This window comes from Apteryx mantelli, chromosome Z (assembly GCF_036417845.1).
Source record: "Apteryx mantelli isolate bAptMan1 chromosome Z, bAptMan1.hap1, whole genome shotgun sequence".
NCBI lineage: Eukaryota > Metazoa > Chordata > Aves > Apterygiformes > Apterygidae > Apteryx > Apteryx mantelli.
Genome location: NC_090020.1, coordinates 65714890 through 65729638, shown reverse-complemented (window position 1 = coordinate 65729638; position 14749 = coordinate 65714890). Strand labels below are relative to the sequence as shown.

Below are 14749 nucleotides of genomic sequence, written 5' to 3'. Positions count from 1 at the left end.
TGATTTTCTTCTCTTAAAATTTGTTTATAGGAACCTTAGTATCATCTCAGTAAATTCAAATCTTACATTCTGCTTTTGAGCTTTCTATTTAATAAGAAACTATATTTTTCAAATCAAAAACTTATTCCAAAGTGAAGAGAGAGAAAAAAGTTCCATCTGTAAGAATATAAAATACCTTTTTCTTTAAATAAAATTTTATCTGAAACTGCTGTAATTTGATGAAATCACATTTTGACAAAACTATTGCATTATAAAATGTTCATTCTATCCCAACAGTGTGTGTTCCTGCACAAGGCAGGAAGGCCTTATTCACACTATCTAAAACATTCTATCTATGTTTGGAAGTGATATTGCACAGTATTTAAACAGCAACTCTTAGAGGCACTAAATGTTCAAATTCCAAAGTGAGATATGGAATCTGCATTAACTGCATTAATATCATTTGATAATAATTTGAAATACTACTGGAAAAATGTACTCACCCAATCTAGTTACATGCATAACAGGAAAATACAAGAAAAAATAAACAGGACCATATTGTTTAATATTACTATTAAAGAGGAATATATTATTTGCTTCTTTCTAGATATGATTTATGTCATCAGTAATTAACATTTACACCCAAGTTGTGTAAAATATATTGCTGATTACTTCTGTGTAACATAGCAAATAAATAAAAACAAACATTATAGATAAACTCTGTTAATGCAAATATATGGACAACTGAAGAATTATATTTTTCTGTTATTGTGACATGCCTAAGTAGCAGTATTTTATGTACATTTTAAATTAAATGTTTTGACATTATAAGAAATTGTATTGCATAAGCAATAGGAGACACTTCAAACTATAAAACAAATGAAGGCCCAACTGCTCATATGCTTAGGTACAACTATAACTTTATGAGTAAAGTTACAATTACCATCTCAAAACAGATGAAAATTCTGCGGAGACAAGTTGAAGCAATACATATTACAAACAGAAGACAATCATCTAGAAAAGAAGAGAAACTCTTACAATCCATTTTACATGAGAATGGCCATACCCGGTCAGATCAAGGGTCTTCCTAGCCAAACATCTTGTCAACCAGCAGTGGCCATAAGCAGACGCCAGACAAAGAGTAAGAACTGGGCAAGCACAGATGATATGCTTACTAAGTCAGACTTTCCCAAGTACCCTCCTAACCTCCAGCAACGTTCTCTTCAGAGGATTTCCTTAAACAGCTGTGTTTTAAGTGTATTAAGGCTATAAAGTAGCTTCCAATTTTGTTATGAATTATATATTAATTGTTAGGTTACATGATAAAAATCTCCATACACAACAAGGAGTCCAGAGCAGGGCAGGTGAGGGGGACATGAATAACACCCTGCCCTGGCTTCTCCCGGGCCCATCACAGGAGAGCGACCAGCCCGTTGAAGACTCATCTCCACATAAAGGAAGCAGCACAGAGGCAACAGCAGGCCGGGAACCAATAACCCCAGCGGAGACACACAGCATCAGCCCCTCCTGGGCTGCATTCCAGGGGAGCATCAGCCCAAGGGGTGGGGTGGAGGGGGACTGGGAGGGACACCCACCCACCACAGTGAGTCACTGGCAGACTGAGGGGGTCACTGCCTGGGGGAATGGGACTCATTATGGGATGCAGAGAAGAACATTTTGGGACTGCACAAGACCTATTTTGGGATGTTTACAGGAGGAGCCAAAGGCAGGAAAAAGGAGGCATCAAGGTGGTTTGGGGACTAAGAAGTGTGGAAAAACAGGGATAAGGGCACAAAAGGGGCCCGCTGGGTGTAAACAGGTTGCTGGTCAGTACACGTGCCTGGCTGTGCCCTGCACCTGATCACAGCAGTCTGTCCTGTCTTCTCATTAAACTCCATTTCTAACCATTTTCCTGGCTGAGAGGGCTCTATTCTGTGGGCATGTGTATGTATGGAGGTCTGAGTGTCAGCACCCAGAGTCAGACCGTGGCCCATCGGGTCCATGTGTCTGCGGTGCCAGCAGCGGGAGCGCGGCAGGGTACGTAAGTCAGTGCGCAATCCCTAGCGAGTATCATGCTGCTCTAGCCGCGAGGAGGTCAGGTGGCTTGGAAGCCAGGGGTGCGGGTGTGTGTGTGTGTGTGTGTGTGTGTGTGTGTGTGTGTGTGTCTGGGAGTGAGGCACCTGGAGGAGCTGGCTACCAAAGGAATCAGGGGTTCAGGTCAACTGCCCAAAGGACCGTAGGTCTGGTGCTGACTGAGAGACGCACGGGTGTGGGTGTGTGGGTGTGTGTGCAGGTGCGTGTTTAGGCACAGCAGGCTGTACCAGGAGCTGGAGTGGGGCTGTGAGCCTCGGGGGCTCATATGTCCAGGTACCAGCAACTGAGGAGACCTGGGATCCAGGTGCCAACTACTGAATAGACTGAGTGTCTCCGGCCAGGTACTGGAGGGATCCACACGGCGTAACAGACCTTCTTCTTGATCAGCCAAAGAGGGAACCGGATGAGGCTGTTGGTGCTGTTTGTGTTTGCGTGTGTATGCGTATGTGTGTGTTGCAAATGTTTGTGTGTGTGCCTACTGAGAACACATGTTCAGCCTCATTACTGGTTGGACCTGGGGGCAAATTCAGCACCCCTAATACTAATGCCTTGAAATTACATTAAGATAGCTTCATTTTAGTTTTTAAATTCTAGACAAACTGAAAGAGAAAGAGACAACCAAATACATCTAACCCCAGGTAGGATCAACTATCCTTACTAGTCTTGACAAATGTTTATGAAAATTATTATCATTGGATGTCTGTAAGAAAGAGTTAGAAAATCTGCCTGCAAATGTGATCTAGTGCTTTTTGAAAGTTTTCCAGTTGCCTAATCTGAATGTTGTTTGCTGTAATTTAAACACATTTCTGCTTGTTTAATCTACCACTGACATGAAGAGCAAATTGTTGTTACCACTTTCCAGCATCTTTTTACATATTTGTTGGCTCCCAGTCTTCCTTTTTTTCTCTTCTTTATGTTAAAACATTACAGTTTACTCAGAAGTTATGTTTTCTAGAGCTCTTCTCATTCCTGTTTTTCCCTGGGCTTTCTTTGTCTGGTTCTTTATCTTCTGAAAGTAGACCCAAATGGATGCAAGAAAGCAGAGGAAGAAAGCTTCAGAATCATGTGCATCCTGTCAAAAAGGAGCAAGAATTCTGTTTCTCCTCTTAGCAAAGGCTTCAGGATGGGATGATTTATCATGACCTTGAGAGGGACTGACTTGGCACCCAAGAGAAGAGCAGGAGGGTAAGCATAACACCAAAGGAAAGATAAGGTATCAGTCAGTTGTGCTCTGTGCTGAATTTGGTACTGAGGAGAGTGGTGTTGTCATGAGTAGCACTTTCAGCCTTTTTAGAGGAGGGGTGACTGGCAATGAGGATCATCTTAGAAAAAAAAATTGTGAATCATTGTATTGAAGCAAGAAAGGCAAGGACTATGCTGACAACAGCTTGATTTGCTAATCCAGATCCTTTGCCTGAGCACCACCTGTCATATGCACTTATTTAGCAAAGGAACCCATGAGAAAAAATATGGCATGTAATCAGCATTAACAGATTACATAACAGCAGCTATGCACACAGCACTGGGGAGAGACTGGGTCATGTAAATGTGCAGGATTAATATGCTTCTACTTTGATTTTCTCTCCTAGAGATGCAGTGGCTGCTCAGATGCTAGGCACCATGGTGTGCACAGCCACGTGTGGCAGCTTTGGGCTGCTGGGCTCTGTGCTGTCCTCTAACTGTTCACTGTTTCCTCCTAGGCCAAGACAGTTTGGATGCAATTGTCCTATAGGCTGGATTCACCCACAGCTGCTGGCTGGATGACTCTCTTGAAGTAATTCCCATGTTTCCCCCAGCTTTATGTGTCTGTGACATTCAAGTGTGTTTCTTGTTTGTATTTATAAGCTGTTGCTGTAGGGATGATTGAAATGCAAATTAGAAAGAGCCCAAGATATCTTCAATAGTGAAGCTAATCTGAAGAGACAATTTCCAACATGAAAAAATCCTTGTAAGGAAAACACTATATATTCCTGTAATTAGATTAGTTTTCTGGTTTCTTTTGTCATCACTAAATTGACACAAATATGGCATAATGAAAGAGTACATATTAAGAGCTTATTTTATTAAGCATTTCTTTTTTACGTTGTATTTTCAACAGTAAATCAAACATTGTGTGTGGCCTTGTGTTTGGCTGACTGCCCACAGAAATATTTTACCAGAATAACTGTTTTTCTAAGTAAGTAACTGCGCCAAAACTGACAATGCCTGAAAGGTATACATCTTTTAAAAACTATTAACACCATATCTCCTCCACTCATGGTACAGAAAGTAAAGCCTATCTCAGTGAATTCCCTGCCTTCCCGTACCTCATACTTCAACCATGTATAATTACAAAGCAGTCTTTTATTTTTCGAGCTTTCCCTGCAAGGTGAGCCACTGCAGCTGCGGGCCTCGGCATCAACAATCATCTGAGCACATGAGCGAGCAATGTGTGAATGACCTTAGAGTCATTAAAAAAAAATACATTAGACTAGGAAGAATTATCAGGAGAAATGATTTAAAGAGATCACTCAGCAAATGACCAAACTCTCACTTTATACCTACAATAAAATCAGCAATGAAACAAGACAGTCTCTTACTGTTTAACACACAATAGCACCAAACGATATGAATGCAAAAGCAGGAAAACAGAGTGAAGAGATTCTAGTCACATAGGAAATTCCTCCTTTTTATGGGAGGCATACCAGAATGTAATAATAATTGAAAATTAAAATAATATTTTATCATAAAAATCCTACACAATCAGCTCTTTCTACAGGCCAGTGACTCACTTCCCTGTAGTATGCTGGAAAAAATGTGATTAAGGACTACAAACAATAGCAAGGGGGCAGCTTGGCTGAGCAGAGAGCTTCTGAATGAGCTCAAATGCAAAAAGCATGCATACAGGAACTAGAAGCAGAGACAAGTTTCCAAGGAGGAATACAGAAGCATCACCTAGGCTTTTAGGGATGGAATTAGTAAAGTCAAAGCTCAGCTAGAGATGAAAATAGCAATGGAGATAAAGGGCAGCAAAAAGGGCTTCTAAGATACATCAACAGCAAAAAGGAGACAAAGAAAAATGTGGGCCAGCTGCTGAATGGAGCAGGCAATGAAGTGATGAAGGACATGGAAAAAGCTGAAGCACTCAAACCCTTCTTCGTCTTACTTTACTGGTAAGGTCTGCTCTCAGGCCTCCCAGGTTGTCCTGTCTAGAAGCGAGGTTTTGGGGAATGCAGGGTACTGCTTTGGGGAGTTAGGGACTACTCAGGCAAACTGGACATATCCAAGTTCATGGGACCATGGGAGATACATCTCAGGGCAATGACAAATCTGGCCAATATCATTATGAGGCCAAGTTCTATTTATTATCTTTGAAAGGTTGTGGTGATCAGGGAGGTCCCCAGTGACCAGAAAAAGGCTAATGGTATGACCATTTTTAAAGAGGGGAGCAAGTGGACCTCGGGAACTACAAGCTGCTTCAGCCTCATCTCAGTCCCTGGAAAGATTATTGAGCAAGTCCTCATGGAAGGTATTTTAAAGCACATGAAGGACAGGAAGGTGATTGGGAACAGTCAGCATGAATTTATCAAGGCCAAATCATGTGTGATGAGCCTGATTCCCTTTCATAAAGAAATTCCTGGCTCTGTGAATGACAAGAGAGCAGCAGCAAGGCTTGTGGCATGGTCTTCCATTGAAGCCTCATAGCCAAGCCAGAAAGATATGAACTAGATGAATGGACTACAAGGTGGGCAATAAACTGGTGGGACCATCAGGCTCAAAGGGTAGAGGGCAGTGGTTCCAAATCTGAGTGGCAGCGAGGTAAGAGCAGAATTCCCCAGGAGTCAATACAGGGGTCAAGACTGATTAACAACTTCATCAACAATCTGGACAGTGAGATGTAATGCACCCTCAGTGAGTTTGCAGATGACACCAAAATGGTGGGAGCACTTTATACACTGGAGGGGTGCCATTCACAGAGCCTTGGCAAGCTGGAGGAATGGGATTACAGGAACCATATGAAATTCAGCAAAGGCAAATACAAAGTTCTACACCTAAAACAAAATAACCTCAGCTCAAACTACTATCCACTGTTATCTGGCTTTTTAAAAGTTTTTCTCAAGTTTATCTGCTAATTATACAACACCACAGCCAAAGAGAACTATACGATGTTCTAAAATTTTTCAAATAGTTACTTTTAATCATAAGATATATTTTAAATGCTTATTTTAAACAAATAATAAGTGTAGATTTTTTTCTTAATCTAGAAAATACATGCACACATACACACAAAAAACTATTCATCCACAATTTACAGCAATGTCTGTTTCCAATCTATGCAATATTAATATTGCTGATCTTAAAGTGCAAAGAAGTCATTCTTATTACTGAAAAAAAGAAATCTTACCACTGCCAAATGAAATTGTAGTAGTTGATCAAAATTATGAATTTTAAAAAGGATTTCAGCATGGTTAATACTGGACTGGATGCAGTAGATGCAGTCCTCTACAGTTTACCAGTGAATCAGATCTAAATCCTCAACTCAATTCTAGGCATAAGTTAAAGTAATTCTTTTGGGAGGGGGATGGGGGTGGAGGTAATTGTGGGGTTTGAAGTCTTCCACACATATTAAGAATGAATACAAGTGTTCTGGTTCTGCCACCTTCACGACTTCCTTATCTCTGTCTAGCACCTAGTTGATGCAAATCTTGAACAGAATTATTTTTAAGTTGCTCTCCAAAATGATTCCAGAATACGTACAGCTACATGTGAAGTGTTAATGTTGGTCACAGAGAAGACTCTCTTCAAAGTCAAGGCTTGGATTCCACAAAACATTAAGGCTTCTAACTTCTACTTAGCATCACAGTTTCCCATAGATTTTTCCCACTGATAGATTGGAGCTTACACGCTGACTCAGTTTTGGTTTCCATACTAATTAAATATGCTTTTCTTTGTAACAGACCCCACAGTCGTATAGCATTCTAAGAGACTCAGTCAGTGTGATAGAAACCTAGATTCACTGTGAGTTCAGGTGCATAACAGCAGTTAGGCATTTAACTCCCACTAATAACAAATTTCTTCTCAGATGAGGTCAGTAAAATTCTCTTTGACTAAGTTTATTGTTTAAGGTTGAAGTAACCTTGAGGCACCAAATCTTTTTTGCAAGCTACACCAACAGCTTTTTGGAAAGTAGTATAGTTTAGACACAAAATCAGGAGCCAAAAGCTCTTGAGTTCTGCTCATGGCTTTATCACTGGTTTGCTCTATAGCCTTGGCCAGTTGCACCATCCCTTTGAAAACAAGCTTTCCTATATGTAAAATGAAAATAATAGTACTTGCTCCCCAACTGATCTCCCAAAGGTAGCATGAAGATTAGCTCATGTTTATGATGCTTTTAAAATAAAGAAATGAGCAATAGAAGTGCTAAGAATTATTGTGTTATTGTTCGTTATTCTTACTGGCAGGTGAGTCAGAGAACACAGCAGCTGTTGAAAGCAGCCTAAACCCATGAGAAGTTGCCTGAGAAGAGTTACAGCTTGGCAGCCCAAAGATCATCATTCTGAGTCTAAAAATAAATCATATGTTCTTTCATCTCTCTTTCAGCACTATGTATACCATAGCTCCCACTTATTTTCACTACATATACTACCCTACTGAGTTGTAAATAAATAAATCTGAAGAGCAGTTTCCCCAGCATTTATTTTTATTACATGTAACTCTCCTAAGGTCTAATCTCCTTGTTTTCATCATCTCTCTCTAACACTCAGTTCCTTAAAAGAATAATCAAAATTTAGAATTCTAGCTGTTGTTTTAAAAACACCTTCCTGGTATAAGTGAATAAACAGCAAAATTATGGCTCAGGATTCACACACTTCCATGGTTTAACATTTGAAAAAGGTTTTCTTGCTATGAGTACAGAGGACAAAATCTAGTCTTTGAGGTATTCCTCTGAGAGGAGGAAGACAATGGGAGAGCAAGAGATACTTAACTTGACACACATTTAGTCTGAAAATTAGTAGTTAGTTATTATTGCCATAGTATTGAACTTACACTGATGATTCTAATACCATTTTCTAATATTTCCTCTCAAAAACAGAACACAAAAAGTTTAATGGGTGGTTTGCAATCTACAATAATTAAAAACTAAGTATAAAAGTGCATCTTCAATTGGCAGAAGAAAAATCAGAGATAATTTTAAAACAACTTTTAATCTGAAGTCCAATGCAGAGAGTTTTGATTGCTTCTTTTTAAGCAGGATAGTGCCTAGCCTATCTAATCCACAGATTTTTCCCCCATGAACTTAATTTATGGAGCAACTGATAAACTGGGAGAGAAGGAACATTGCAAAATAGATACTTCAGAAATTAACTGTCATGTAAGTCACTCTTGTAGCTCCCAAGAGTTTCATGAATTCACTAATATATACACTTCTAGTTGTACATAAGCAATACAAAAGCAATTTAAAATATATCTTATGTAGTACAATTACAATAATCTCTCACAAATAATGTTTGAGCAAAGAATAGGATACACAGCAAGAAGAGACCCTATACATGCTTCATTACAGGTAATGAGGTGAAACTCAGCAATTTATTTTATACATTTTGTACTAGAAGTCTTCCTAACCACATCTCAACTCCAAAATAACTTTCTTTTTAGTAAGCCTTTTAATGAGGTCTCCAAGTACATGATATACACTTCCATTTCTGAAATTTACAGCTAATTAACATGACATTTCCCATCATATTGTATCAGACAAATGTATTAAGAGCACGGAAGAACCACAACAAGAACTGCTGAAACTGTGGTAGTTCGCTCCTTTGTCACTGAAAATGCCATCTTTAAAGGGAAAACAAAGGACTACCTCACCTTCCCACACCCTGCCTGTACACTGTTCGGAGTGGGGTATGTGTACATGCCATTGCCTTTCATAGTGTCCAGCTAATGCTGGTCCAGCCAACTCAGTATCTATATCCCATCCTATCTTTTTCTGTTCCATCTCTTCCTCTGAGCTAAACAAGGCAAAGAGATTGCTTCTGTAAGAAAGGTGATTGAAAAGTCTTTCATCATATTTCAAGAAGCTTTACAAGTGGACAAATTAATTCTACCATAACATATCGACTTGACCAATTGTCTTTCTAAACCACATCTAAGCATCTGAAGGAAGAAATTAAATTTTTGGTACCATACTTACTATAGCAAAAATCTACTCTGGGGTAAGTGGAAGTATTCTGCTATCATTCCCTTCCTATCTCTGCATTCCTTCTTAAACCACATCACAGGTGTTACTTATATCAAACTGCCGGTAAACTTAGTACTAGTTATTTGAGGAAAACTGACAAAATTTAAAACATGCGGTCACATGCATAAGCCACATATTGCTATTCTAACTTAAAATAATACTAGTACGTTTAAAATTATATATACAGGCTAAACAAATGGCTTATTTTAAAAAAATTTAAAGGAAGAACTCAAATATCAAAAGCGACTGCCTACATGTTTCTAATCTTCCAAATAGAAGGCCTGGCAATTTGTTACATTTAATAAATATAACTCCGTTACTATCAGCAGGAGGCTCAAACTATCATTGCATGCATTTGTTTTCATAGCTCCTGATAGCAACTTTGCATACGAAAATTTAATAAAAGACTTATAAATCCTTCATCTTAACAATTATTTTATTACCGTCTCAGATTAATATGGATGCAAAACTTAGAATCAGCGTCAAAACCATCCTAAAAGCTTGGAAAGAAATTAGAAGGGAAAAAGGAAAGACAAGTCACTGTGATGAGTCTTTGTAGAGCCTGAAGACTAAGAATTTACAAATTGAGAAAGACTTAGAGAAACATTAGGCATGCCACTGAACATTTGCTTTCTAGTTTTCTTTCATCTACTCTGTTTTTCTTTCTTTCTTTCTTTCTTTTAAGAGCAGGTCTGCTTAAATCATTGTAGTTCATCCCTGTACAAAGCCAGTGTAAAAAACAGAAACAATCCTGAGATTTCATAAAGATAAAAAGAGTGAGAAAAAGAGAGGATGTGTGTGTGTATGTGTGTGCTTAGGAATAGAATCTATATTTTATTTTTAAAAAGAAGTCCACTGTCATTGTTTTGAGTTTTGTACAATCCTGGCACTTAAATCATAATGTAAGATGCCTTAAAGTGCCATCTTGGGGATGTTTAGCATTTGTCCTTCAAAAACATACATTTGCAATTTAAGATATTTTCAGTGGTGAAATTCTTCTTTCTTAAAATCTGTTTCTAAGACCCAAAAGCTAATCTACCTCCACCTATCCACTGAAGAGAGGAATCCTCCTATCTTCCAACGACACTTCGGTGTCCTTATCTCAGTTGCATATTTCCATAAATTTAATGACTTAGGGAGGTAAGCTGTATTTCCACATACATAATAGGTGCCCAAAATATGCGTTCTTTCACACAGACAGGAAGCCTATGTAGCAAGGATGGCTCTCTCCAGCTGTTTGGCTGACATTAAGATCATTTCAATGGGATATGCATAGCTGCTCAAGAGAGCTAAAAACTGAAAAATGACATTAAATATCTAGAGAAATTTAATTTCCTGAACAATATTCTTCCTGTAGCAGCATAATTGGTCTTTAGCTAAGAAAGAATCATAAGAGCCAAAGATTTTATATTACAAAGAAACATCAAAATCATAATTATTTCTGCTGTTGTGTTCAGTTTTGGTTTGTTTGTTTAAACAACCTGGCAACAGCCTGGCATCTCCATCCAACAATCTGTAGATCTGCTGTTTCTCTGTCACTGTCAGAAATAAAGCTTACTTGTAGATAAATCTTGTTTTGTCCAGTGTCAGAACAAATTCTAATAACCACAGGAATGAAAGGCATAGACAAGATAAAAAGTTCTCTCTAATGTGCACAATAGATAATAGATGTCTGTATGTTCCACACACAGAAAAGCCTCTCACAAAAGTCATCATTACCTGAGTACAGCAGGCAGCTATCCATAATAACCAGTATGTTCTGGGCTTGTTATTTATTTGAATACATTTCCAGCTGTCTTACTAGTCCATGTTTGAATCCAACCTAGAAAACAGCGCAGTCTCCAGAAATCTATAATCACATTTTCACTTCATGTTTTCAAAGGACAGGAGTATTTCTTTTTCATTCTGCTATCTGACTTTCTGCCATATCAGGAACAAAAAGCAACAAAATCTCTCCAAAGCACAGAATACCTCCTGTATGTTACACTATTTACATGGGGCATCACAAATGCTATTGAAGTTGCAAAGTCAAACACTCAAACGTTTGGAAAGGCCTGAACTGTGAACTGTCCCCCTGCACCTATTTTCCTTCCAGATCACAGAATAATCTTCTCTCTAGCCTTCACGGGTAGAAAACAGATCAAGACAACAAGCTATCAAACTTACTAAATGACATTCTATTCATCCCTCAAAAATTGTTACATCTTTTCCATATCTAAATATTTACATCCTTTTATGGCTGTGGTCAATGTTTCTGTAAGCATGTTTCCAGCAGTGCTCTCACCTATTTCAGAAACAAAGATATTCACATGGGAATAAGATTTGGGAGGTGATGTTATATTTAAACATAGTATTAGATGCTTTTTTGCCATAGCAAAAGATCCATGAATACTTTTGCTTGTTTCTCACCCACAATACATTCTTTTCACACCTACAGTTTTCAGAATACACTATCTTTCTAAAATTACAGCCACAAGTTCTTAAATCCTGAATTTCAGCTCTTCATATGTCCATCTTTCATTTTCCCTATATGTGCCCAAGTTACTGTTTTGTATCACACCCTGTTGCTGCAGTGTCTTCACCGTTATTAGCCACAATTTCATACCAAACAATTCACATTTTGGGGAATAACAACAGAAAATAAGATATTATCAGAAACATTAAAGAGCAGGAAAGGTTACTTTAGAAAACATGCATGATGCAAGAAGTCACAGATGTAATAAGAGGAAACTATAATAACAGCAATAAAATCACTACAACCAAATACATTCAACTATGTACAATATAAATAATTTAGACATTCAGGAGCAGGCAAAATCTTCTCACAATTCCTTGAAATTGGTTTTTAAATTGTATCATGGAAAATATTTTCTGTGTACAAGTCCTGTCTTTATCATAATACTCCAAAAAATGGTAATTTCTGTAACCTCTATAAGTCTTATTTTCTGAATATGAAGTACTAGTAATGCCCAGGGAAAATGTTTCTCAGTGCTTGTTTTTGGACATGACCAAAAAGTATACAAGCAGTATTATTGAGTTGCAGCCAAATTTAGATATTAAATAAATTTTATTGCTATTTTTAACCAATATTACTAAACTGTACAAAATGACTTCCACAGCTTTATTTGGGGCTTCTGTCCTGGAAGCTGCACCTGCTGTTCTGCACCTGCTACCACTGAAAATACAGGAGCCAAATCAAGAAGAAATTGCTGGACCTTACCTGCTGGACTCTGCAGACGTAATGGCAATCAGAGGAGGAATCCTCAGTGGAAGAGTTGTGGGCCTTAGGTTAGTCTCAGTATCACTCTTTTTATCCCAGTCAGTCTGTTCTAATTGCCTGAAAGCCAGAGGTGGAAGCTGGATGTTACGGCATGATAACCTCCGCACAAGATAGGGCTCCATTCCCTGGATCAAGTCTTCGTCCTCAGTGCTGTGGTGCAGTGCTTCTTCTGAAACCTGTGATCGAGGCAAAAAAACACCTTTCATGTAAAAGAATACCCATAATGTTAATTTGATAATGCTTTTTATTCCTTTTCATAGCTTAATTTCTTAGGCATGTTATTTAGACTTTACTATAATTATTGAGAAGATGCAAAAAAAGAAAAAATGAAGTAAAAAGTCGTATTTGTGGGAAAGCAAAATACGTGGTTGGACCCTAAGACAGCTAGATGGAAAGAGAACCATTGCTAGTGTTTAGTTGATCTGGGGCTTTAAAAACAAACAAATTAAGACACTCTGCTATCTAAAATATGTACTTATACTTGGATGGGGAACAAAAGAGTTCTGTATATTAGACAAATTTCTGTCCTACAGTATGCTTGCTTCCCTACAACTTGTTTATATTTTGAGAGTCCAAGTGAGAGTGAGACTCCAAATACCAGTAACAATAAAATATAAACAGCAATCAAAGATTTGGAACTATACACCTGTGGACTAAAAACATGAGAAAATTCAGCTTGAATTCTCTCATTAAATCTTATTCAAAAAATTTCTCCAACTGTCCCAACTCTCACCTTTCTCCTTTGCACACAGCAATTTCATGCAAACAGTGATGACTACTTAAAACTACCAATGTAGTCCATCAAAATGGCAAATAATCAAAGCTTCTGAAGGTCAAGCCCTAGTGAAATCTCAAATGTAAACATTAGTAAACATTATTTTTTTTAATTTAAACCGTGGGGGGGAAATTCTTCTGAAAAATTTTTGGAACTTCTAACAATCTGATCACCATTTTAAGAAAAAAAACTCAAAAAAATTACTTTTCTGAGATCACAGATATTATGGGAAGCCTTTTGTAATAATGAGAAAAAAATGATTTTTTTCCTCCTTGTCTTATATGAAGTTTCATACCATTTCTTAATAAATTCCCCAGTACAGACACCACTGTCTGAAGCTACAGACTTGGTGACATTGTCGTGAAGAAACCCGAGTTCTGAGTAAGTCAAAAGATTTTCTACACCAAAACTAATTACTATGAATATAGCATATATAGGTATATACTGTTCCATCTAGTTCAGGTATCAATGGCTTCAAAGTCCCAGTAGTGTCACTTGAGACTGCGACATTGAGTATTTGCTTCTGTCAAGCTAGAGTTCACAGGTGTGGTATGGTATATTCAGTATACAAAATAAAGAAAGCTTGACACACATGCAAGGAAAGCTTTGATGGCAGTGTATCTATTCTGTGCATATAGGGAGAGCCATTAATGAAACATCTTTCACAATGAGTAATATTAATAAACTCAATTTACATTTGGAGCTTTAGCCATTGTTGTGAGCAAACTATTTCTAATTAAGTCTTTAATCAGAAAATCTAAATTCATAATATAGCTATTTTTCTTAATCTAGCTGTAATGTATTTTTAAAAAAAACAAGGATTATAAAATGGTATGCATTAATGCATGCACTCTGAAATAAACCAACAGCAATATCAATCACTATAAAAATGCTACAAGAATTAATGTGTTATAGTCATCCAGGGAGTAGTACAACTTCAGGCTCTTATTTGAAGTGTGTGCATTGTGAATATTCAAGACAGATGAATAAGTTAAAAAATAAAAATGAAATTAATTATAGCCCCTCAGGAAATGGAAAACATTGATATCAGAGCTAAAAATCATCTTTCACATGAGGTTATTTGATCCACTTCATTACTGACAGAGTTGACTTTTTGGCAGTTCTTAAAATATAAAAATCCATGAATTGCAGCTCAATCAGAATGAGACTGCTGAGTTGAGAAAGTGAACCCACTGGACAACTTGCTTTTAGACTTACGTGAAAAAATGAAAGTAGAAGGCTACGGCATATGGAAGCTATAAGGGAAGGGAAGAATTCCAACACAATATTAAGGCCAAGTCTTGCAGAGGTCAAATGATTGGTATGTAATGTACTTTTCAATTAGAGACAATGGCTAATTAAGTCAATATGTGGAAAAACAGGTCACCTATTCAAGTACAAA

General features: G+C 37.7%; 1 protein-coding gene across 2 annotated transcripts in view; it reads right to left on the bottom strand.

Moving 5' to 3' along the window:
• PDE4D (phosphodiesterase 4D) overlaps positions 1-14749 on the bottom strand; it is a 528631-nt gene that overhangs the window by 441319 nt on the left and 72563 nt on the right. For both annotated transcript variants that reach the window (XM_067315238.1, XM_067315241.1), the window contains exon 2: positions 12513-12748. In XM_067315238.1, coding sequence (XP_067171339.1) covers positions 12513-12748 — 236 coding nt within the window. The remainder of the gene's footprint in view (positions 1-12512; positions 12749-14749) is intronic.